At 42.2% G+C, this 26,941-nt stretch overlaps 1 protein-coding gene across 7 annotated transcripts in view; it reads left to right on the top strand.

Annotated features, from left to right (window-relative positions):
- The window catches only part of INTS9 (integrator complex subunit 9), a 109,301-nt gene extending 92,396 nt beyond the window's left edge, over window positions 1–16,905 (top strand). For 4 of the 7 annotated variants that reach the window (XM_089912754.1, XM_089912753.1, XM_030761892.2 and 1 more), the window contains 4 exons: window positions 1,203–1,370; window positions 13,167–13,265; window positions 13,967–14,104; window positions 16,164–16,905. In XM_089912754.1, the coding sequence (XP_089768880.1) occupies window positions 1,203–1,370; window positions 13,167–13,265; window positions 13,967–14,104; window positions 16,164–16,379 (621 nt within the window). In that variant the 3' untranslated portion in view covers window positions 16,380–16,905. The remainder of the gene's footprint in view (window positions 1–1,202; window positions 1,371–13,166; window positions 13,266–13,966; window positions 14,105–16,163) is intronic. The other 3 variants (XM_022594959.2, XM_089912755.1, XM_022594961.3) reach the window with 1 other exon arrangement.
- Window positions 16,906–26,941: the final 10,036 nt, after the last annotated feature.

Below are 26,941 nucleotides of genomic sequence, written 5' to 3' on the forward strand. Positions count from 1 at the left end.
GCTAACAGGAAACTCTAAGGAAGGGTAGCAGGAAACAGAAAAAGCTGGAGGCCTCCAGAGCGCAGGGGTAACAGCTGACGGTGACCCCAAGCTTGCTGGGCCTTTCTCTAGACATGGTTGGAGCAGTTAAGCCACTTCCGATTTCCATGAGCGATCTGATACACCACTGTGTGCCTGTCAACTTGCTGGAAGAAACAGTTAAGAGCCTGTTGTTTTCACTCCTGAGTAATGTCACCCTCTGTCCCTGAACCATGGCGGACTCCGCAGCCCCCTCAGTGGTGTGTGAATAAGGGAAACAGGAGGCCGCCTGGTCTCCACTGCAGGGGAGGAGAACCTGGGGAGAGCCCTCAGGCAGTGACTGTGGAGTCGACTGGCTTTGAGACAGTTATAAGATGCTAACCAGGCAGGAAGGAGGGTGAAAGGCAGTCTGAAGAGGAGGAGAGGTGTCAGTCCTAAAGGACAAGTGCGGTTTGAAACGCAACCCGTCAGGTCTGTTGGAAGCCTTGTTCTTCCGGGAACTGAGGCTCGGTCCAGACTCTTCAGTAAACGCAGTGACAATGCCTTGACTCTCTGGGTGCCACGTTCAGTTGGCAGTTGGGTGGTATTTGGCCAAAGTAAACATTGGCTTACTAATTGGTTTTCTCTCAAGATAATAAAAAGAGACATTTGTTAAAAAATAAAAAAATTCTATCTGATTCAGTGTGTCCCACACAGCTGAGGATAAGGCCTCACCATTGCCCACTGCGTAGTGCCAGTAGACCTGCAGATCCAGACCAGGAATCCAAACTAGCACAAAAAGTCACAGTTCTTGCTAATCAGCCAGTAGTGTACCAAGTCGATGATGGGAAGTGATGAGAAGACTGCCCTCAAGGGGCTCAGAGGTCATTTGAGGGTAGACCCACGGCTGTCACCATCAAAGTGACTTAAATATAATGAAAAAATAAATGCAAACCAAGACAGTAAATCCCTTGCTCATCAACATGGCCTGCAGATCAGGGCTTTTCCCTGAAATTTTTGTTCTTCTTTCCCCCCACTTCGCTGGTTACTTGGGTTTGACAGGATGAGAATTCGAAACGGCCAAGTGGTGAGCCTGAGCACTGCAAAGGGAGGCTTAGCTCAGGACGCGGCCCCTCCTGCCTCACAGCCTCCTCTTGTTTCCTCCTTCTTCTCCCCCACCTGCCCCTGTCGCGCTGGTTCCTCAGCCCCTCCACGTGGTCTGTCCTGAGCAGTACACCCAGCCGCCCCCAGCGCAGTCCCACCGGCTAGACCTGATGATTGACTGCCAGCCACCCGCCATGTCCTATCGGCGCGCCGAGGTCCTCGCCCTGCCCTTCAAGCGTCGGTATGAGAAGATAGAAATCATGCCAGAGGTGAGCTGTGCTGCTTCCCAGGGTCACAACCGGGTTTTCCACTTGAGTCTGCGGAAGACCGTCCCAGCAGTGGCTTTCTTTGGGGTTTGTATCACACGTGGATGAACCAAAGCACATCGACCCTTAAGCAAGTAACTGGGAAGAGAGGTGGGATTTTCAGAACCTCCTCATTTTTCCAGTAATGAAGTAACAGCTGTCAACATCAGGCCTGCTGGAGCACTGCTTATATTAAAGCTTAACGTGTGTGGGAGGCCAGGGCGCAGGCCATAGCGTGGAGAACAGGTAAGCCAGTGTCAGCTCTGTCCCTAACCACCTGAGGGTGTGGGTTTCCTCGTCCCTCCTGGACCCCATTTATGAGTGAGGGCCAAGTTTCACCAAGTTCAGAGATAGATGGAGGAGATGAGAGTAACCAAAAAGTAAGGAATGTAAACTTTGATTACTATTTGCATGCATTTTAGTATAACTTAAAGATTTTATTCTACTGAAGTCTAATATTTTTTAGTTCTATGATATCTGAGCTTGTTTTAATAGGGAAAAAAGTTAAAAAGCATGTCGTGCATGTGGGACAGCTGAGGTGGGTTGCGCCTGAGTGACAGGTGTGGGGAGGGGCAGTGGGAAGCGTGTGGCCCAGCTGCCGCAGTGATGGTGTGCCGAGCTCTGAGAACGCTGCTTTTGGCTTGCTGTTGCCGCCGGAGACGCTTGAACATGTTTTTAGCAAACAGGAAAAAGAAGTAGGAAAACGTAAAAGCAGTGTCCCCCGATTCTCTCTGGAGCTCAGAAGAGTAGCCAGATCTTGGACTTTGAAGGCTAAGGCCCTGAATGTTGCCCATTTCCAAGACCCTAACAAAGGCTGGTGGTGGAACAAGGCCAGGTGCCATCAGTGGGGACCCAGTGTCCAGTACATTCAGTCCTTTCCACAGTTAACCTGAGTTGTTCTTTTTTAAATTAAGAGCAATAGACAGGGGCTTCCCTGGTGGCACAGTGGTTAAGAATCTGCCTGCCAATGCAGGGGACATGGGTGTGAGCCCTGGTCCAGGAAGATCCCACATGCCACGGAGCAGCTAAGCCCATGGGCCACAACTACTGAGCCTGCATGCCACAACTACTGAAGCCCACACGCCTAGAGCCCATGCTCTACAACAAGAGAAGCCACCACAATGAGAAGCCCGCACACCGCAACAAAGAGTAGCCCCCACTCGCTGCAACTAGAGAAAGCCCACGCACAGCAACGAAGACCCAGTGCAGCCAACAATAAGTAAATAAATTTATTTTTTAAAAAATAGAGCAATAGACAAAGGAGATCCAAACAGATTTCCGTAACTAATTTAGAGAAAATTGATTCAGCAAGATAAAACTAGCAAGACTTGTTTGCTAGATAAAACTAGCAAGTGGTCGTGTTTTTCACTAAGACACGTAGAAGTAGATGATCGTTCACGTTTCACATCCATTTTCATTTCACTCTTGGTTCCTGGGGAGGGAGCCGTCACAGCACGTGTCCCCTCAGCAAACAGCATGTGGCCAGATTGAGAGGGCAGAAGAGCTGCCTGTGAGCCCAGGCTGGAGAGATGAAGTGGGGAAAGTTATAAAGGTGATTTTTTTAAAGGGGCAGTTTATTGCTTATTGGTAAGCAGTAAACCGGTGGAGAGATATGTATGGTTCCTCAGGTTGACTGCTTTGAGTGTCATTGGGATGTTTGTGGTCTGCTAGTTCTCTAAAAGGAAAATAGCCATTTTTCGTTGGCGCTTGTGAGAGCAGCTGCTCACACCCTGGCATCTCGGCTCAGCAGCTGACTTGCATTTCTCTCTGATAACAGCTCCTTCACAAGAGAGGTGGCCAGGGCTACCTGTGTCAGGAGTTTCCTTGCGACCTTAGTACACCTGACAGTGAGCAGGGAACTGGCCTCTCCTCTGCTCTTCCCTTTGAGGCCACGTCCTACTGAGACCCAAGAGAATGAAGAAAGTTCTTTCAGCTCTGAATTCCAGGTTATCCTTTCTCCATATTTCATTGGCCCAGCCCTTTGGCTCCCCCATTTAATTGTAATGCAAATAATACGTTTATTGAGGTGTCACTATGGGCCAGGATCTGTGCTCAGCACTTTCCATGGACTGTCTCACCCATCTTATGAGATAGGTACACTTACTCAATTAGACCTGGTCTTTTCCATCCCTGAGGAAACCTAGGTGATCACCAGTATGTGCCCTTTGTGCCCCAAAGGCCATTCCTAACATATGTCACGGATTTTGTCCTGTAAGTGAGAGTAGAGCCCCCTGTTGATCTGTGCCGCTGCGGCGATGGGGCACCCAGCCCACGGCCTTCCTGTGGGAATCGCAGTGCGGGGCTCCGTGTAATCCGTCACCAGCCGCAGCAGCAGCACTGGGGACTCGTTAGAAGTGCAGGTTCTCCAGCCCCACCTCAGACCTGCTGAATCGACACTCCAGGGTGAGGCCCAGCAGTCTGGGTTTCAGCCAGCCCTCCCCGGGAGCCAATGCTTGCTAAAATTTGAGGACCACTGGTGTAAGAGACCTATTTCATATATGCCAGTTTTCAATACAAAAGGCAAAAAGAAGGGAGAATGTTGAGTTTTTAAAGACAAAATTACTATCTACAAAGAAACAGTCTTACTAATAAGCTTCTGGCATTTCCCATGCCCAAGTTTATCCTCACCGTGATTAAACAGTCCACATTAAGCTTGTCTGTTCCCATTTAAAATTACCAAAATAAAAGATAAATCTACCTCCTTTATGCCTTCTGACACTGAGCCAGAGAAGGAAGGGATTGGCTTTGGGGAGTGCACGGCACGCTGTTCTGTCTTTCGTGAAGCTCCTCCCTCAAGTCCAGTGGGAGAGACCAGCAACCTTGACCTTGAGACCTGCCCCACGCCCACCTGTTTGTCACTGCTGGTCTCTGGGGGATCACCTCCGTCTTCCTGCAGGTCGGCCAGGGCTCTTTTTGACCAGCTGTCCTCCTGAAGCCTCCTGCTAGAACACTGAAATAATTGCTCTTGGCTTTAGACTTCCAGTTGCCTAACCCATCAGGTTAATGTTGCCTGCGTTGGAATTTTTTGTTTCGTTTTAGTAGTTTGGCGTTGATGATGGATTTTTTTTTCTTTTTCTTTTTTGATTGGGAGGGAGAGATGAAAGCAAGTTCCCCTCCAAAAAGGGGCCAAGTTTTTGTTTTGTGGTTTGTAGCAAAGAAGTGGCACTAACCATCCTCACTTCTAGTTATTTTGGTTGTTTAATATGTTTTTATGATTGTGCTTTTCATTTCCTCTGCATTTTGCTCATCTCAAAGTGAAAGGCTCTGACCCAGTGTCTTTGCGTTATTTTTGTCTGGTATTTACCTTCTGGCCAAGGTCTGTCTTACAGTGGCTGGGCTTGAAGGCTTAGGGTTAGATTACAGTACTCTAAGCCAGCAGTCCTCAAACTTTTTGGTCTCAAGACTTCTTAAAAATTAGAACCCCAGAGAGCTTTTGTGTATGCGGGTTATATCTATTGATATTTGCTATAATAGAAGTTAAAACTAAGACGTTTTAAAAATATTTAATTCTTAAATGAATAATTAATGAATTATTAAATAAAAATAATATAAATCCATTAGACGTTAACATCACTAAAAGATTTTTTTTTTAATTTTCATTTATTTTTGGCTGCGTTGGGTCTTCGTTGCTCCACACAGGCTTTCTCTATAATGGCGGAGAGGGGGGGACTACTCTTCGTTGCGGTGCACGGGCTTCTCATTACGTGGGCTTCTCTTTGTTGTGAAGCACGGGCTCTAGATGCATGGGCTTCAGTAGTTGCAGCACGCAGGCTCAGTAGTTGTGGCTCGTGGGCTTAGTTGCTCTACGGCATGTGGGATCTTCCCAGATCAGGGACCAAACCCGTGTCCCCTGCATTGGCAGGCGAGTTCCTAACTACTGAGCTGCCAGGGAAGCCCCTAAAAGGTCTTTTTTGGAAAATGTTTCAAAAAAAAAAGATAAAGAGAAGAAGGGCACTGTTTTATGTTTGCAAATCTCTTTAACGTCTGCCTGTTGAAGACGGCTGGATTCTCCTGTCCCCTTTTGCTTTCAGTCTGTTTTGATATACAAGTCATGTAGCCTCTAGAAAATTCTAGTGAACCCTTGTGAGAGAATGAGAGTGAAAAGGCAAAACATCTTATTATTAATGACAGTCATATTGACCTCGATGCTACAAAAGAGCCTCAGGAGCCGCAGGGGTCTCTGCCACCACACCTGAGAACCAGCGCTCTGGATGGTCTTCTTTTGTTTTTAAGGCCCCTCAGGCTTCTCAAGCTTTTATGTTTATGACTCCGTTGTAAGATTCATTTTTCAATAAAAATAAGCTTGTTCATTCTAGAAAACTTGGAAAATAAGGGGGAAAAAAAAAATAAAGACAAAAGAAATCAGTCCTAATCCCAATACCAGACATAATTCCTGTCCAATTTTTTTGTATTTGCTTTGTGCGTTCACTCTGTGTGTGTGTTTGAGTCATACCTCGTATAATATCTTTGTAAAGTAACAGTATATTGTTATTAAAGATATTTCAAAAGTATCTTAGGTATATAATGGTCTATCATAAATGCATCGTAATTTAACTGTTCCTTTACTGGTGGACATTTATTATTTCTGCTTTTTCAAACTATAAATAATACTTTCAGAAACATTTTTTTACATAAATCTTTGTATGTGGAATGTAGATATAGAACTAAAAGTATCATTTGGTTTTGCCTGGGAAATGCATGTGGGACATGAAGGGGTTAAAATCTGCTGCTGTTCTTTAGGTTTTGCTACTACTAATGGATGCTTGTTTCTCTCCCAAATGAAAGTGTGTCCTGTGCAGCTTCCTTGTAAATCCTCCCTCTTGGTCCCTGTAGGTGCAAAGTGGGAGAGCTGACGTCAGTCCTGATGGGCATGCGCTAATAGAAAAATTCTATTTCTGGGGTGGCAGGTGGATGCATCCTCCTTCGCAGAGGTGTCTGGCTGAGTCGTCTTGTGAGCTCTAGGTAGACTTCCCTTGTGGCAGAGCTGCCACTTCAGAGAGTCTTCTTGGAGATAGAATTTATTCCTGGGGCTGCCCAGGGAGAGCCTCTCACCTGCTTGGTTTCCACAGTGCTATCTGCAAACCTCCCAAGCCAATTCTTTGACTTTAAAGTTCTGCCAGACAACCTGACCTTTGATCCTTTGATGGGAACAATACAGTGTAGGAAGGAAAAGAAAATTTATGGATGGGCATTGTCAGGAGCTCAGAGCACACACGCATCTCAATGGGAACATTTCACACTGGTTTCATATGTTTTCTCTTTTTATCCCTTTTTTTTTTAAATTGAAGTATAATTGACCTACTGCTGTGTTAGTTCCTGGTGCACAACATAGTGATTTAATATTTCTATACATTACAAAATGATCACCACACTAAGTCTAGTTACTGTCTATTACCATATGACTTTATTACATTACTGACTATATTTCCTGTAATGTACATTTCATCCCTGTAAATCAATCTCTCTTACCTATTTCACTCATCCCCTTATCCCTTCCCCTCTGGCAACCACCTGTTTGTTCTCTGTATCTATGAGTGTATTTCTTTTTTTTTTTTAATGTTTGTTCATTTGTTTTTTAGATTCCACATATAAGTGAAATCATGGTATTTGTTATATTATTTCACTTAGCATAATACCCTCTAGGTCTATCCATGTTGTCACAAGTGGCAAGATTCCTTTTTTTTTTTTATGGCTGAATAATATCCCACTGCATACACACACACGCACACACACGTACATACACAGACCACATCTTCTTTATCCATTCATCTGTCAGTGGACACTTAGGTTGCTTCCATATCTTGGCTATTGTAAATAATGCTACAGTGAACATAGGGGTGCATATATCTTTTCAGATTAGTGTTTTGTTTTCTTTGGGTAAATACCCAGAAGTGGAATTGCTGGATCTTATGGTAGTTCTGTTTTTAATTTTTTGAGGAACTTTTCCATAGCAGCTACACTAATTTACAATCCCACCAGTAGTGCACAAGTGTTCCCTTTTCTCTACATCCTTGCCAACACTTATTTGTTGTGTTTTTGATAATAGCTGTTCTGACAGGTATGAGGTGATACCTCATTATGGTTTCAACTTCCGCTTGCCTGATGATAGTGATGTTGAGCATCTTTCATGTGTCTGTTGGCCATCTGTATGTCTTCTTTGGGAAAATGCCTATTCAGGTCTTCTGCCAATTTTTCAGTCAGGTTTTTGGGGTTTTTTTTTATGTTGAATTATATGAGTTCTTTGTATATTTTGGATATTAACCCCATCTGATACATTCTTTACAAATATCTTCTCCCATGCAGTAGGCAGCCTTTTTGTATTGTTGGTAGTATCCTTCACTGTGCAAAAGCTTTTTGTTTGATGTTGTTCCATTTGTTTATTTTTGCTTTTGAATCCCTTGTCTGAGGAGAAATCCAAAAAAAAAAAAAAAAAAAAAATTGGGGCTTCCCTGGTGGCACAGTGGTTGAGAGTCCGCCTGCCAATGCAGGGGACGCACGTTTGTGCCCCGGTCCGGGAGGATCCCACATGCCGTGGAGCGGCTGGGCCCATGAGCCATGGCCGCTGAGCCTGCGCATCCGGAGCCTGTGCTCCGCAACGGGAGAGGCCACAGCAGTGAAAGGCCCGCGTACCGCAAAAAGAAAAAAAAAAAAAAATTGATAAAAGACTGCCGTCAAAGAGCATATTGCCTATGTTTTCTCCTAGGAGTTTTGTGGTTTAAGGTCTTAGATTTAAGTCTTTAATCCATTTTGAGTTTATTTTTTATATGGTATAAGACATGAGACTTTTGCATGTGGTGGTTCAGTTTTCCCAATAACATTTATTGAAGAGGCTGTCTTTTCCCCATTGCATATTCTTGCCTCCTTTATCATAGATTAAATGACCATATAAGCATGTGTTTATTTCTGGGCTCTCTATTCTGTTCCATTAACCTATATGTCTGTTTTTGTGCCAATGCCATTTTGGGTTTTTTTGGGTTGTTTTGTTTTTATGCGGTACACGGGCCTCCCACTGTCGTGGCCCCTCCCATTGCGGAGCACAGGCTCCGGACGCGCAGGCCCAGCGGCCATGGCTCACGGGCCCAGCCGCTCCGCGGCATGCGGGATCCTCCCAGACCAGGGCACGAACCCGCGTCCCCCGCATCGGCAGGCAGACTCCCAGCCACTGCGCCACCAGGGAAGCCCCTGCCGTTTTGTTTTAATTACTGTAGCTTTGTAGTATAGTTGAAACTTAGTGTGATACCTTGGGCTTTGTTCTTCTTTCTCAATATTGTTTTGGCTATTTGGTGTTTTTTGTGTTTCCATATAAATTTTAGAATTATTCTAGTTCTGTAAAAAATGCCATTGGTATTTTTATAGAGTTTGCATTGAATCTGTAGATTGCCTTGGGAAGTATGGTTATTTTAACAATATTCTTCCAATCCATGAGCACAGTATATCTTTCCATTTGTTTCTGTTGTCATCAATTTCTTTCATCAGTGTCTTAGAATTTTCCAAGTATAGATATTTTACCTCCTTGGTTAGATTTATTCCATGGTGTTTTATTCTTTTTGATGCAGTTGTAAATGGGATTGTTTTCCTAATTCCTCTTTCAGATAGTTTGTTGATAGTGTATGGAAATGCAGCAGATTTCTGTATAGTGATTTTGTATCCTGCAACCTTACTGAATTCATATATTAGTTCTAATAGTTTGGCTGTATCTTTAAGATTTTCTATATGTAGTATCATGTCATCTGCCAACAGTGACAGTTTTACTTCTTCCTTTCCGATTTGGATTCCTTTTATTTTTCTTCTGATTGCCGTGGCTAGGACTTCCAGTACTATGTTGAATAACAGCGTCAAGAGTGGGCCTCCTTGTATTGTTCTTTATCCTGGAGGAAATGCTTTCAGCTTTTCACCATTGAGTATGATGTTAGCTGTGTGCTTGTCATATATGGCACATATATGTGCCCTATATTTAGTATGTTCCCTCTATACCCACTTTATGTTCCCTCTATACCCACTTTCTTAAGAGTTTTTATCATGATTGGATGTTGAATTTGGTCCAAAGCTTTTTCTGAGTCTATTAAGATGATCATGTGATTTTTATTCTTCTGCTTGTTAGTGTGGTGTATCATGTTGACTGTTTCGTGAATATTGAACCATTCTTGCATCCCTGGGCTAAATCCCACTTGATCGTGGTATATGATCCTTTTAATGTATTGTTGAATTCGGTTTGCTAATATTTTGTTGAGACTTTTTTCATCTATGTTCATCAGTGATATTGGCCTGAGATTTTCTTTTTTGTGTGCTGTCTTTGTCTGGTTTGGGTATCAGGGTTGATGCTGGTCTTGTACAATGAGTTTGGAGGCATTCCTTCCTCTTCAGTTTTGGAAAGGTTTGAGAAGAATAAGTGTTAACTCTGATTTAAATTTTTGGTAGAATTCACCAGCGAAGCCAGCTGGTTCTGGACTTTTGTTTGTTATTACTGATTCAGTTTCATTACTGGAATCGGTCTGTTCATATTTTCTGTTTCTTCCTGATTTAGTCTTAGGAGATTGTACATTTCTAGCAATTTATCCATTTTATTGGCCTGTAATTGTTCACAGTAATCTCTTATGATCCTTTGTGTTTCTGTGGTGTCAGTTTTAACTTCGCCTCTTTCATTTCTGGTTTTGTTTGGTCCCTCTCTCTCTTCTCTTGATGATTCTGACTAAAGGTATATCAATTTTGTTTTTCTTTTCAAAGAAGTAGCTCTTAGTTTCATTGCTTTAGAATTTCTTCTGCTAAATTTGGGTTTTGTTTTTTCCTTTTCTAGTTCCTGTAGGGATAAGATTAGCTTGTTTGAGAGTTTTCTTGTTTCCTGAGGTAGGCTTGTTTCACTGTAAGCTTCCCTTAGAACTGCCTTTGCTGCGTCCCATAGATTTTGAATCGTTGTGTTTACATTTTTATTTGTCTCCAGGTATTTTTGAAATTCTTCTTTGGTTTCTTCATTGATGCACTGGTTGTTGAGGAGCATATCGCTTAGCCTCCGTGTTTTGTGTTTTTTGAAGTTTTTTTCATGTAGTTGATTTCTAGTTTCATAGTGTGGTTGGAAAAGTTGCTTGATATGACTTCAGTCTTCTTAAATCTACTGAGCCTTGTTTAGTGGCCTAGCATCATGTGATCTATCATGGAGAATGCTCCATGTGCACTTGAAAAGAATGTGTATTCTGCTGCTTTGGGCTGGAATGTTTTATATATTTATATATATATAATATATACATATCTATATATATGCACGCACCATTTGGTCTAATGTGTCATTTAAGGCGTTTCCTTATTGATTTTATGTCTAGATGATCTATTCAATGATGTGAGTGTGGTGTTAAAAGTCTCTTAATATTATTGTATTGCTTTCGGTTTCTCCCTTTAAGTCCATTAATGTTTGCTTTATAGATCTTGGTGCTTCTGTGTTACGTGTATATACATTTATGTTACATCTTCTTGCTGGATTGACCTATTTATCATTATGTAATGCCCCTTTTATTACAGTCTTTGTTTTAAAGTCTGTTTTGTCCGAGTATAGCTTTTCATTTCATAGAATATCTCTTTCCATCCCTTCACCTTCAGTCTGGGTCTCTCCTTATTTCTGAAATGAGTCTTTTGTAGGCCACATGTAGATGGGCCTTATTTTTTAATCCATTCAGTACTCTATGTCTTTTGAGTGGCAAATTCAGCCCATTCACATTTAAAATCATTATTTTATAGGCATGTACTTATTGCCATTTTCTTAATTATTTTCTGGTCGTTTTTGTAATACGTTTGGAAAGGTCAGCTACTAGTCTTATGGGAGTTCCTTTGTATTAACTAGTTGTTTTTCCCTTGCTGCTTTTAAGATTCTTTATTTTAATTTTTGCCATGTCAATTACAATATGTCTTGGTGTGGACCTCTTTGGGTTCATCTTATTTGGGACTCTCTGGGCCTGCATGTCTGTTCGTTTCCCAGGTTAGGGAAGTTTTCAGTTATTATCTCTTCAAACCGTTCTCTGCCCCTTTCTCTATTCTCAAGTTCCCTATTATTTGAACGTTAGCGCACTTGATATTGTCCCAGAAGTCTCTTTTTTCTGTTTAGATTGGGTGATTTCTACTACTCTGTCTCCTAGTGTGCTGATCTGTTCCTTTGTGTCAACTAATCTACTCTTGATTCCATCCAGTGTATTTTTTCTTTCAGTTACTGTGTTCTTCAGCTCTGGTTCTTCTTTATATTTTCTAACGCTTTATTAAAAACTTCTAACGTCTCACTGTGTTCCATCCATTCTTCTCCCAAGTTCATTGAGCATCTTTATGATCATTACCTTGAACTTAGCAGGTCGATTGCCTGTCTCCCCTTTGCTCAGTTCTTCTGGGGTTTTATCTTATTCCTTTGTTTGTAACATATTCCTCAGTCTCCTCATTTTGCCTAATTCTGTTTTTATTTCTGTGTGTTAGGTAAGTTGGTTACATTTCCCAATCTTGGAGAACTGGACTTTTGTAGGAGATGTCCTATGGGGCCCAGCAGCACACACCCCTCTGGTCACGAGATAGATATATGCTCTAGGGTCACCCCCTTTGAGGGCAGCATGGGCCCTTCCATTGTGGTAGAGATGACTACCACAGGAACACTGGTAGGTGGGGCTGCCAGGTCACCTACCCAAGTGTGTGGGTCTTGACTCTACCATGTCTCTGTCCCACTCCTTCTCATTGTGACTCCTTCATATCTTTAGTTGTGGAAGATTATTTTCTGCTAGTCTTCCAATCATTCTCGTCTACGGTTGCTATATCTACAGTTGTAATTGTGGAGTGCCCATGGAGGAGGTGAGCTCAGGGTCTTCCTACTCTGCCATCTTGGCCACCCCCCCACCCCCCGTTTTTTGGTTCACGAAATAGTCCTCACATCCGCTTGCCAGTCATTTCAAATATCCTCACCTGCTTCCTCTGCCCATTTGATACTGATCTTCATGTTTACATAAATGGCATCTTGCATATTTTTTTTTATAAAGGAGGCTTGGATAGGTTGAGGTCTGCATGCGTTTAAGAACAGTAGTCAACTAAACTCGAGTGTTGGGGCCTCTCGTAAGATCACATGTCACTGCTGATGGCTGGGTCAGGGGACTCTGAAGTTGCAGAGGAGAATGGGTACACATCAGACTCTGGTGTCAGAGAAAGAGATGGCCCACAGGTAAAAGCTGTGTACTTCACCTTTGGGAGAAGTCAGACTCCCAGGAATTAGACAGCTCAGTCAGTCCAAATGCTGCTGTCCCTGCCCTTCCTGCCTGTCACTAGTCCCCTGGAGAGGTGAAAGTCGGCACTTGGTGTATATTTTGAGTGAGGAGAAACCGTGTGTGTGTGTGTGTGTATGTGTGTGTGTGTGTGTGTGTGTGTGTGAGAGAGAGAGAGATGTATTTTTGATTAAAAATGATTGTTTTAAGTTTTTTTACTTCTTAAAGTTATTTGGTCATTTTAGACTGCAGTGATGTAAATAAAAATTCAAAAGAAAACGAATAATGGTGATCACTAAAGGCTGTTTTGACATTTGACGTCTGGTACCGTTCCACCAGACTGGCAGGGGCACATGGTGCTGCGGGCCTGCTGGCCAGGGTGACCCTGACCCTGGGTGTCACCATCCAATCCTGGGCCATGCACAGGGGTGGCACTGCTGCCCAGTGTGGCCTCCTAGCCCCTGCCTCTGCACAGCACGATGGCAGCACCCTCGTCCCCCCAGTTTACAGGGAGCCTGACTGAAACCCCTCTGTTTGCTCCCAGCTTGCGGACTCACTGGTACCCATGGAGATCAAGCCTGGCGTTTCCTTGGCAACCGTCTCGGCCGTGCTGCACACTAAAGATAACAAGCACATTCTCCAGGTATTGTCGGGGAGGGCGAGGGCCCTGAGATACAGCGGACCTGCGGGAAGAACCCCGTGCAGGTGGGGGCCCTCCCCCCAGCGCCTCGCGCCTCACTTCATGGCACGTGTGCGCCTTGGGGGCAGCTCTTTGGGCCCTTGTCTTCACCCCCGCCCCGAGAAAAACCCCCTTCAGGGTTGGGCTGTGTCGCTCTTGTTCCTCTGCATCACGTGCCCATAGCGGCCACTTAAAGTGCGCTGGACCCCGGGCCAGGGCCCTACCGGGCGTTGTCTTATTTAATCCTCACAAAGTTCTCTTTACTATCACTGTCTTAGAGGCAGTCTCTCTGCCCTTCATTTTCTTGACAGAAGGACTGTAGCCAGTCAATCTGACCCCACAGCCAGTGTTCTCGGAGCTGCTGCCCCTTCATAACCGACACGGGTTATGAAGACCTTACGTAGACAGCACTGAGTTCAGTCAACTGAAAATTAAGAATAGATTTTGTAAAAGGAAGATATCTTTGCCGAATAAGGTGTTAATTCTATGTGGATAGTTGGCTTTAGCTTGTGTGCATTATGTGGAAATCCAGCTGGAGTCCCAGCTAATGGTGACCCTGAACGCAGGCCCAGGGCCCTTCCAGGAAGCGGGTCCCGCGGGCCGGGTAGCTTCACTTGGGCTCCCGGGTGGCTCCTTGATGAGATCCCTGTTTTCCTCCCACCCAGCCCCCGCCCAGGCCTGCCCAGCCCACAGGCGGCAAGAAGAGAAAGCGGGCCAGTGACGACATTCCAGACTGCAAGGTTTTGAAGCCTCTGCTGAGCGGCTCCATCCCCGTGGAGCAGTTCGTGCAGACACTGGAGAAGGTGAGCGGGTAGGGTGCGCCGTCTGAGGCACCACGGCCCCGCTCCCGGGAGCGCGTGCTGCTGCTGTTCGCGTCTCCACTGTCTGCGCTGCTGGCCCTGCAGCATCTGCTCGCTCCTCGGTCATGGCGGGGACAGAACCAGGCGAGGGCCATGGAGACTTAGAGGAGAGCGGGCCCCCCTTCCCCCCAGCACCAGGCTGCCCCCCACCCCCACTTCTCGTGGGAACCAGACCAAGGAGGGGCCTTTCTTTCTTCGAGGACGTAGCTGTGACAGATGGGGTAGGGGGACGGTCAGGAGAAAGAAGGGTCTGCCCCCTCTAGAGCCCCACTTTCCTATGAGAAGACCCCTTGCTGTCAGAGCTAGCATGGCCAGGTCAGAGGCGAGACTCGGGGGCACAGGGGTCACTGATGCCAGATCCGCAGGCACTCAGGAAGCAGAGCCAGCGATTCCCAGACCAGGTGGGAGGAGAGAGAAGCAGGCAGTCATTGTAGAGGATGGTGGTGCCTGCACTGGCTCAGCGGCCATCCCGCCCCTTGTCCCTGCTGGCTGCTCCCCGCAAGGCACAGATTCCATGACTACAAGTAAAAAGAAAAAAGTTTAACCTGAAAAGATTTTGTAATTCTGGCTTTAGTCACAGGACTTCAGAGATCCCTGTTTTGGCATCAGAATTATAGAATCCTTGATAGAAAAGAGGAGGAATTGGCTAAAGATAATATTATTCGTGTTGCTTCTTGCAAGAAGAACTGCAACTATAGTAGATCATTACAGGAAAAGAGACTTTCTTTTGTTAAACTAGTTACTGCCTTTTGTCCAAACTAAATAACTCAGTCGCTGAGTTCTTTCAAATCTTAAAAGCTTTCTCTTTATTGGGAATTGTTTTCTTCAGTAGTCGTTTAATTTTCCCTGAAGGGAGGGCTTTCCCCGAGTTGTGTGGCTCTCCTGGCCCCTAGTGACATGGGGATACCCCGTGGGAATTACCCCAGGGAGTCCCATGTGCCGTGATCACACCAGTACCAGCTTCCTCCCGACCGTGCTGCGCCCCCCGGCCCTGCTGACGGGACTCACGCTTGACTTGTTTCTTAAAATCTTGAAACAACTTGCTTTCCCAGAAAGACTTTGTTTAGCTCTTCTGCCTGGGTGCTCGGGAGTTGACCCCTAGGCCCCGACCCTAGCTACTCCCCCCACCATTTCTGCCCCACCTCCTTTGCAGTAGGAATATCCGTGGCTGCCCCAAACTACACGTGAGATTTCCAGAGCCAAGTGTGGAGAATCTCCCTAGGTCACGTTCATTTACCTAGCCTGGGTCTTTTTCAGGCAAATTAGTCCTCTTTCCATTTCTTTTCTTCTTTCTCAACTTGACATGTGATGTGTAAGAAAATTCTGAATTAGCATTGGAGGTGGCCCTGGAGAAGTATTTGATATGCTGCCTTATCTGTCTTCTCCCTTGGGAGGAATTTGCCACATCAAAAGGTCAGTGGTGGGCTTCCCTGGTGGCACAGTGGTTGAGAGTCTGCCTGCCGATGCAGGGGACACGGGTTCGTGCCCCGGTCCGGGAAGATTCCACATGCCACCGAGCGGCTGGGCCTGTGAGCCATGGCCGCTGAGCCTGCACGTCCGGAGCCTGTGCTCCGCAACAGGAGAGGCCGCAACAGTGAGAGGCCCGCGTACCGTAAAAAAAAAAAAAAAAAAAAGGTCAGTGGTATCTTGCTGTGAAGAATGGCATTTTCCCGGGACAGGATGGAGTTTTACCAGGGACCACAGGCGTGGTATGGAGGCTGGTATGGAACAGCGTGGCATCCCAGGCTCCTGAACTCAGGTGCTTAGATGTGCTCCTCAGATAAAAGCTTAAGCAGGTTGTAGGAATTCTGCTGTGTTTTGCATGAGATTTTTGCATGTTTAGGGGCTTCAGTTTGAATTCTGTTGCTGTAGCTGGTCCTGTGATTAGTCTGTAGAGTTGTACTGAGTGTCCAAAATGCCAGTTTCTAGGATGTTCAGTTTAGCCAATTCTAGGAAGCATGATTTTAGAACTCTGTTGCTGAAATATCCTCTGGCTTTTCAGAGCACCCAACATCCTCCTGTCCCTTTTCTTTTGGAGCAGCATGGCTTCAGTGATATTAAGGTGGAAGACACAGCCAAGGGCCATATCGTCCTGCTACAGGAAGCTGAGACACTCATCCAGATCGAGGAAGATTCGACCCATATCATCTGTGACAATGACGAGATGCTCAGGGTACGGCTGCGGGACCTTGTCCTCAAATTCCTACAGAAGTTCTGAGTGGAACACGAAAGCCATCTCCACTTCCCTGAGACCCTGCTGCAGGCCTTCACTGTGGCTGCCCAGCACCCAGCGGAGGAAGGCCATGCAGCCTGGCAGGTCTCTGTGGTGGTGGTCTCTGGCTTGAGCAACATTCTCAGGAGTTACGGCCAGAATCTCCCGGTCTGGCTTCTTGGCAGTGTTTCAGGCAAGAGCTTTTCCTTTAACCTTCAGCCTCGTCTTCTTCCCAGTCCTGCCTCTCTCAGGTAGCCAGGCAGGTGAGGCAACAAGCCGAGGAGAAGGCTGAGAGCTACAGCATCTTTCCAGGAGGTTAATAGTGGACGGAGAGGTAAAAGATGAGGACTTGTGACTGTTTTTCATGGTTTCACAGGCCTTGGGCAGGGGAACTAGTCTTTGAGTTTGTTTTATTGTCTACAGTGCTGTACCTGATAAGAAAGATGGTCCCCCAAAATTAGCAAAATGAACCCATCTGTCTGTATTTTACAATGTGAGCTCATTTTGTTAATAAAACTTATTTTTTATAGAAGTAGCTGTGTTCTGGTAAATCTACAATTTATATAGCCATTTAGTATCTGAAAGAATATGAAAATATACAGAACTGAACTTAGAAAACACCACAGCAAATTTTAGTTTGGTATGTGCATTAGTATATTTCTTAAATTGTACAAACGGGTGCTTAACTTCCTCTGAGCTGTGTCAGTATGAGAAACACCAGCACAGAGCGCTGACACTGACCTTGACCTTCTGGGGGAGGGCCTGAACCAGCATCTCAGGCTCCACCCACAGCCTCCGCTCACCACTGCTTCTCCCACAGATGATCAGGATTCCCCGCATTCCGCTGAGCAGTAAACTCAGATGCCTGTGTCTGAAATAATGGAATTGCTTAAAACAGGTATTTACCAGATTACATCAACTCTGAGATAGCATCATTTGTAACACACATGCCAATTTTGCAAGTATTAAAATGTGGGGAGTAGCATACAAGTCTTAGAACTGGCCAGCAGTGGAAGTAGACGCTTACCGTCTTTTCGGACCAGTTGAAATTCAGTCGGAGGTCAGTCCAACCTGGCCAGCAGCAAAGCGTCACAAAGGGCTTTAGTGACCCAAGAACTGTAACACTATAGAACTACTTCCTCAGGTTTCATGGAGAGTTGGCTGTCAGTTCTGTCTCTGGAATGGACATGTCAGTGGGAAGCAGTTCTTCATTGGAGGAGGAAAAAGGCAACTTCATTTTTGCCATCTCCAACTTTGCCAGCCTTGGGCCCAGGAATGTTTCAACCGTTCTCTGTTTCCCAATGTGCAGGTCATTCCAATCAAGGGGCCCAGGGTGTGTCTACAGAATAAACTTCGGGAGAGGATTAACATTACAAGAGACGGACATGCCATGGTTATGAAAATTTAGTTTTGTTTTTAGTAGGAGAATTGTAAATATGCAGCACATGTAGGCATACTTCCTAATAAAACTTGAGAGAAATCAAGTTTTTTTAAGTTTTCTTAACATCTTGAAAAATGCAAAAGCAGTATGAAATAGAAAGAAAAATCAAAATGATTATTTTACTTAAATGTTCCAACAATGATACGTCCAGGAATGACTTGGATTTGTCCAAGTTGGATTTCTGTTAAGGGCTTGATTAATCCCAGGGGATCAGTGAGAGGTGCTTGAGAGGTGGTTACTAAAGAGGCAGATAGTCCGTAAACTGATGTGCAGGAAATAAGAAATGATGACGGTTTTAATTGTCATTACCACCTACTTCATGGCAGAAGCCAGAGAGAGGAAGAAGCAAAGAATCATTTGTTAGAGCAGAGAAATCTAGAGCTGGCCCTCCCAAGTATTAGGAGAGAGCAGTTATGAATAATAACTCTACCTAGAGTTCAGGTATTTGGATACCAAACCAGGTTGGTGAATAGAAGACCCAGAAGAAATGGTGGAACCTGCTGTTAGCGCTAGAATTATACCACCCATAGTGGCTTTGTTATTTGGAAATGCAGCCCGCTGACTATTCGCACTGATCTGGGGAAGAGACTGACATTTAGAAAAATTTCTACTCATAAGCCCAACAAATGCCTAATGATTAAATAGTAATTGAAAAACCATTAAAAATAGTGAGGAGGGACCTGATTTTCTTATTTCTTTTGATCTTTCTGCAAAGTAGTATATCTATTGCTGTGTAGCAAATTAGCCCAAAATTTAGTGGCTTAAAATAGCAAACACTTATTATCTCACTGCTTCTGTGGGTCAGGAATCTGGTGTGGCTTAGCTGGGCGCTCCTGGTTCAGGGGCATCTCTCCACAGGGCCACAGTCAAGGCGCTGGATGAGGAAACTGAGGTACAGCAATTAACTTTCCCCAAAACCCATCGCCAGTAAGTGGCTTCTGCCTTACCTTAACATCGTGTGTGAGCACCAGGGGTCAGGAGCTGGGGAAGGGACTTCAGGCGTATCGTCCATTTCTTCTTAAGTAATGGTAACAACTATTTGTCGTCTTGACCCCTGGAGAGCTTGAAGGCTTTGGGCCTCACCGTTGTCCTATAAAGGCAGAAGTTGGCTTTTCCAAACTATAGACATACCTTGGGGATATTGCTGGTTTGGTTCCAGACCACAACAATAAAGCACATTATCACAATAAAGCAAGTCACATGGATTTTTTCATTTCCCAGTGCATTTAAAAATTATGTTTATACTGTAGTCTAGTCTATTAAATGTGCAATAGCATTATTTTTTTTTAAAAAAGTGTACAGACCTTAATTTTAAAATAATGCTGCTGGGGAAATGGCACTGATAGACTTACTTGACGCAGGGTTGCCACAAACCTTCAATCTATAAAAAAAATCAGTATCTGCAAAGCACAATAAAATGAGGTTTGCCTGTACAGTGAAGTATCAACAGAAATGAGAGTGAAGAAACCTCCAAAGCTGTATGATCATATAGTCACGTGAGCCAAGCAAACTGGAGAGGAGCTACTTTCCTTTGGCCCAAGTCCAGTTTTTCCCCTACAGCCATGAGGAAAGTTGAATGCTGTCTCATTGTTTTCATGCCATACTGTGGGAAGGTAGAAAACCTCTGATGTCCCCAAATTCACTGCAGTGGAACTATGGGTAAATAACTTTACTCTTTTTCAAACCTAGAATGAGGTAAAAATAACCAACTACAGTTCTGACAGAAGTCGCAACTAAATTATGGAGATAGGCAATGTAGAACTGAGCCAAACATGTCTAATCTTGCAGGAGGCTGCAGCCAACACTGTTCTTGGATCCCATTTTAGGTTTAATCACATCATAGAAGCATTTTACCATCTATAGATTCAATGCCATCCCTATCAAAATTCCAATTGCATTTTTCACAGAAGAAAAAACTCAAATTTGTATGGAACCAGAGAAGACCCTGAATAGCGCCCCCCCCCAAAAAAAACATGAGAAGAACAAAAGCTGGAGGCACAATTCCTGATTTTAAGCCTTATTACAAATCTATAGTAACCAAAACAGTATGGTACTGACAAAAATAGACACACAGGCCAATGGAACAAAATCGAGGGCCCAGAAATAAACCCACACATATACAGTCAACTAATATCGACAAGGGAGCCAAGAAGACTCAATGAGGGAAGGACAGTCTTGTCAGTAAGTGGTGTTGGGAAAACTGGATAACCACACACAGAAGAATAAAATATCTTACACCACTCATAAAAATTAACTTGAAAAGGAATAACGACTTAAATGTTTAAGACCCAAAACTAGAACTACTGGAAGAAAACGTAGGGTGAAAGCTCCTTGACATTGGTCTTGGCAACAGTTTTTTGGCTATGACACCAAAAGCACAAGCAACAAGAGGAAAATAAACAACTGGGACTACATCAAGCTAAAAAGCTTCTGCATAGCAAAGGAAACCAGCACAATGAAGAGGCAACCCAATGGGAGAAAATGTTTGCAAACTATCTGATAAGGGGTTAAGAGCCAAAATATATCAGGAATGCATACAAATCAATAGCAAAAAAAGTGGGCACAGGACTTGAATATACATTTTTCCAAAGACATACAAATGGGCCAAAAGGTACATGATAAGGTGTTCAACATCACAAATCATTACCATACACATACACAATGGAATATTATTCAGCCATAAAAGAGAAGGAATTCCCATCTTTTACAACAACATGGATGGACCTTAAGGGCATTATGCTAAATGAAATAAGTCAGACAAGCACTATATGTTCTCACTCATGTAGAATCTAAAAGAGCTGAACTCAAAGATAGAGTAGAATGGTGGTTGCCAGGGGCTAGGATAGGAGGTGGGGAAATGGGGAGATACAAATGTCCAGCTATAAAATGAATAAGTTCTAGGGATCTAATGTACAGCATTGTGACTGTAATTAACAATGCTGTATTATATACTTGAAAGCTGTTAAGAGAGTAGATCTTAAAAGTTATTACCACACAAAAAGGTAATTATGTGACAGGATAGAGTTAACCTTATTGTAGTAATCATTTCTCAGTGTATATGTGTATCAAATCATGTGTACACCTTAAACTTACATATGCTGTACGTCAATAATATCTCAGTAAAACTGGGGGAAAATTACATGTATTAAACGTAAGCATTTTTTGAGTCATAGGACCACAGATCTTTGAAAGGTGTTTTGCCCACATCTTGTCATTAAACATGTGGAGTATTTCTTCTCTCCCTTATATTGTTATCTGAGGCCACTGAAAACAATAGGAGTGTATCCTCTGCATGATAATTCTTATGTTAGCAGAATTTATCCTTTACCCTTCTCTACGATAAACCACAGTAGTAATATCTAAGGCATTTGTAAGTCTTCATGACATACAACTATGAAATCAGTCACAAATGAAAACTCACTTTAATGCACATCATTACAGTAATTTGGGGTTACTAAACACACCAACTAAAAGTTTGATAACATTTTTTAGAATATCTAATATAAATTTTTAATCTAGTAACTAATTACACTGCTCACAATATTTTGAAAATAAAGAACTTTATTCTTTATTTTTGTTACAAAGTCTTTTCCAATCATCTATAGGCCCTTCCAGCCATCAGTGAGTATTTATTAAGCTATTATATCCTGTGCATTGTGTTGTCTCCGATGACTTTTAACTCACCAGAATAACAGACAAAATACAAGTTTCTCCCAAACTTCTCACAAGTATAGAGAAGCAGATTTCCAGGAACATGAGCAAAATATTGTTTAAATAGAAAACCATACATAGAATTAATAAGCTAGCAAGATTGCAGAATATAAGGTTAATATACAAAATCAACTGTATTTTATATATTAGTAATAAATAATTAGAAAAAGAACTTGTTAAAAAACAGCAGTTCTACTCTTAATAGTGTGAAAAGACACAGGAATAAACTTTTGAAAAAGATGTGTAAGATCTCTACACTAAAAGTCTCAAAATTGTGATGACAGAAATTAAATAAGATCAGAATACATGAAGAGATATATCATATTCATGGATTAGAGACTCAGTATTATTAGTATTTCAATTCTACACATTGATATACAGATTCAATACAATCTCATCAAAATCCCAGTGGATAACAAAAAAAATGTTTTTTTTTAACGGGCAATGGACTTGAATAGACATTTCTCGGAATAAAATATACAAATGGCCAATAAGCACATGAGAAGGTATTGAACATGATTAGTCATTAGGGAAACGTAAATCAAACTGTCAAAGAGGTATCACTGCACACCTACTAGGATGGCAATAATTTTTAAATTATTAATTACAAAACAACAAGTAATGGAAAGGATGTGGAGACACTGAACCCTTGTGCACTGCTGGTGGAAATGTTAAATGGTACAGCTGCTGTGGAAACTGTTGGCAGTTCCCCAAAAAATTAAACGTTGAGTTACCATATCTAACAATTCCACTGATCAGTATATACACAAAAGAATTGAAAGCAGGGACTCAAACGTGTTTGTACATCCATGTTCATAACAGTATTTATGATGGCCAAAATGTGGAAGTAACCCAAGTATCCTTCAACAGGTGAATGGACAAAATATTTTATGCCATAACACACAATGAAATATTGTCCAGCCATAAAAAAGAATGAAATTCTGATACATGCTACAACATGGATGAACCTTGAAAACATGCTATATAAAATAAGCCAGACAAAAAAGACTTAATACTCTATGATTCCGTTTCAATGAATATCCAGAAATAGGCAAATCCATAAAAACAAAATAGAGGTTATCAGGGGCTGAAAGGAAGGGGGAATGGAGAGTTACTGTTTAATGGGCACAGACTTCCTGTTTGGGAAGACAAAAAAAGTTCTGGAAATAGTGGTGATGGTTACACATTGTGAATATACTTAATAATGCCACTGAATTGTACACTTAACAGTGGCTAAAATGCCACATTTAAATTGAAGTTAGAACACATCCTCTCACCATACACAAAAATAAACTCAAAATGGCTTAAAGACTTAAACATAAGACATGACACCGTAAAGCTCCTAGAAGAGAACACAGGCAAAACATTTTGACATAAATTGTACCAGTGTTTTCCTGGGTCACTCTACCAAAGCAATACAAATAAAAGCAAAAATAAACAAATGGGACCTAATCAAACTTACAAGCTTTTTGCACAGCAAAAGAAACCATTAAAAAACCAAAAAGACAACCTACAGAATGGGAGAAAATATTTGCAAATGATGCAACCAATAAGGGCTTAATTTCCAAAATATACAAACAGCTCATAAAACTCAATAACAAAAAAACAAACAACCCAATTGAAAAATGAGCAGAAGACCTAAATAGACATTTCTCCAAAGAAGAAATACAAATGGCCAATAGGCACAAGATGCTCAACATCACTAGAGAAATGCAAATCAAAACTACAGTGAGGTATCACCTCACACCAGTCAGAATGGCCATCATTAAAAAGTCTACAAATAACAAATGCTGGAGAAGGTGTGGAGAAAAGGGAACCCTCCTACACTGTTGGTGGGAATGTAAGTTGGTGCAGCCACCGTGGACAAAAGTATGGCGGTTCCTCAAAAAACTAAAAATAGAGTTACCATATGACCCATCAATCCCACTCCTAGGCATATATCAAGACAAAACTCTAATCCAAAAAGATACATGCACCCCTATGTTCACAGCAGCACTATTCACAATAGGCAAGACATGGAAACAACCTAAATGTCCATCGACAGATGAGTGGATAAAGAAGACGTGGTACATATGTACAATGGAATATTAGCCATAAAAAAGAACGAAATAATGCCATTTGCAGCAACATGGATGCAATTAGAGATTACCATACTAAGTGAAGTAAGTCAGAAACACAAATACCACATGATATCACATACATGGAATCTAAAATATGACACAAATGAACCTATCTGCGAAACAGAAGCAAACTCAGAACAGACTGGTGGTTGCCAAGGGGGAGGGACTTGGGGGAGGGATGGAGTGGGAGGTGGGGTTAGCAGATGTAAGCTTTTATATAGAGAATGGATAAAGTCCTACTGTCTAGCACAGAGAACTATATTCAGTATCCTATGATAAACCATAATGGAAAATATTTTTTAAAAGAATGTATATGTATGTACATATACATATGTATGTATGAATCACTTTGCTGTATAGCAGAAATTAACACAACATTGTAAATCAGCCACACTTCAATTTTTAAAAAGTGGCTAAAATGGTCATTTTAAGTTCTGTGTAATTTACAAGAATTTTTTATTTTTAATTTTCAATTCCAGCAGGATAGAAAATCTTTTTTTTTTAGAAAAAAAATTGACAAACTAATTCTAAAATTTATATAGAGAAATACAAAGTAACTATAATATCCAAAGCAATTTTGAGAAAGATGATCAAGTTGTAGAACTTATACTACTTTATTTCAAGACGAACAAGAAAGCTACATTAATTCAGACAATCTGGTACTAGTGACAAATCAGCATGACAGGAAAGAGAGCTCAGAAATACCCACACTTACACAGTCATTACGTTGTCAACAAAGGCCCAACCAATTCAGTGGAGAAAGGAAATTCTTTTTAACAAATGGTGCTGAAACAACTAGATATTCATGTGCAAAAAAACAAGAGAGAGAGAGAAAGAAAAGAAAGAAAGAGGACTTCCTTGGTGGTGCAGTGGTTAAGAATCCACCTGCCAATGCAGGGGACACGGGTTCGAGCCCTGGTCTGGGGAGATCCCACATGCAGCGGAGCAACTAAGCCCGTGCACCGCAACTACTGAGCCTGCGCTCTAGAACCCTCGAGCCGCAACTACTGAGCCCACGTGCCACAACTACTGAAGCCCATGCACCTAGAGCCCGTGCTCCACAACAAGAGAAGCCACCGCAATGAGAAGCCCGTGCACTGCAAACGAAGAGTAGCCCCCCCCTCGCCACAATTAGAGAAAGCCCGCACACAACAATGAAGACCCAACACAGCCAAAAATAAATAAATAATTTTTTAAAAAAAGGATAGAACTCTAACCACTACCACACACCACACACAAATATTAACTTGAGATGCAGCCTAGACCATACCGTTTTTAGTGGAAAAATTAAAAGAATATCTTCATGACTTTGGGTAAGCACAGGGTTCTTGAGTCACAGAAAGCAATGACAAAAAAGAAAATTCTAAATTAGATCTCATCAAAATGAAAAGCTTCTGCTCAGCACACGATACCATAAAGAAAATGGATAGGCAACCCCCAAATTGGGGAAAATATTTACAGCACATACATCTGACAATGGACTAGTATCCAGGGTAAACAATTCCCACAACTCAACAATAAAAAGATAAACAATACATCCATACAGTGGAATATTATTCAGCAATAAAAAGAAATGAACTATCAAACCACAAAAAGATGGAGGAACCTTAAATGCATATTGCTAAATGAAGGAAGCCAACCTGAAAAGGCTATAAATTGTATGATTTTAACTGGCATATGACATGACATTCTGGAAAAGGCAAAACTAAAAAAGAGTAAAAAAGAACAGTGGTTGCCAGTGGTTGGAGAGAGGAATGGGTGGGACACAAAGGACTTTTAGGAAAGTGAAACTTCTACAGATACTGTAAGTGGATACAGGTCATTATACTTTTGTCAACTCCCATAAGAATATTCTGCACAAATAATGAAGCCTAACATAAGCTATGACTTTAATTAATATGTCAATACTGGCTTATCAATTGTAATAAATGTACCACACTAATGCAAGGGGACAAACTGTACTTTTCACTCAATTTTCCTCTAAACCTAAAACTGCTCAAAAAAATTAAAAATGTTTGTCACACGGTGTGTGGGATGTTAGTTCCCCGACCAGGGGTTGAACCCGGGACATGGCAGTGAAAGCACTCAGTCCTAACCACTAGACCACCAGGGAATTCCCAAAAATGTATTTTTTAAATAAAGCAATGATTTAAAAAAAGACAAACCAAAACAAAGTTTAATGGGCAAAAATTTCACAAAGGAAATGGAGTAAGCACATGAAAAGGTACTCATCATTAGTCATCAGGAAAATGCGAATTCAAACTACGAGATACCATTACTCACCAATCAGAATGGCTAAAACGACAAGGCCTGACACCACCATTGGCGAGGCTGGCGAGGATGTAGAGCAACTGAAACACAAAATTATTGGTGGGAATACGAATGAGTACGATCACTATGGAAAAAGGTCTGGCAGTTTCTTATAAAACTAAACATGTGTATCCCTACCTTATCACACAACAATTATACGCCTAGGTATTTACCCGAGAGAAAAACATAAATCCACAAGAAGACTTGCACATGAATGTTCTTAGCAGTTTTATTCATAACAGCCAAAAACTGGAAACATCTCCAGTGCCTATCAAGAGAATGGACAAATGTTGTTAATCAAGGGAATACCTCTCTCAGTAAAAGGAACAAATTACTAATACGTGCAACACTGGATGAATCTCAGAAACACACTTGAGTTTCTAGAAGCCTTGCACGAAAGAGTAAAAATTGTATGACACTATTTATATGAAATTCTAGGAACAGGAAAACTAATCCAAGGTGAAAGAATAAAATCACTGTGGGATGGAGGTGGAGATTGACTAGGAATGAACATGAGGAAACATCCTGGGTTTGACAGAAATGTTCTATATCTTGATGGGGTTGGTTACACAAGTGTATGCATTTGTCAAAAGTCAAGAGAAAGTACACTTAAGATTTGTGCATTTCAATGTACAAATTTAATATGGAAATTTTACATTAAACACATAGAAACTAATATTGACCTCCAGTTAATGATGTGTGTGCTTATGTATTTAGAGGGAAGTGTATTAATGCCAGTAATTATATACTTAGAAATGCACCAAAAATAGGATGGATAAAAGGGATGAAAAAAAATGAATAGAGGAATAAAAAAAATGGATAGAGGAATGAATCTATAGATAGCTTTATATGGCAAGTGTAGTAAAATGACTTAGGTATACAGGTTTACAGTATAAAAATTATTTAAACTTCCCTGTACATTTGAAATTTTTCATAATTAAATATTAGGACCAATAGGTTAAATAAAATCTAAATAGATTAAATTC

The sequence above is a fragment of the Delphinapterus leucas genome, chromosome 6 (assembly GCF_059928025.1).
Source record: "Delphinapterus leucas isolate spDelLeu-1000000601 "Yukka" chromosome 6, BTC_Dleu_Yukka2, whole genome shotgun sequence".
Classification (NCBI taxonomy): Eukaryota; Metazoa; Chordata; class Mammalia; order Artiodactyla; family Monodontidae; genus Delphinapterus; species Delphinapterus leucas.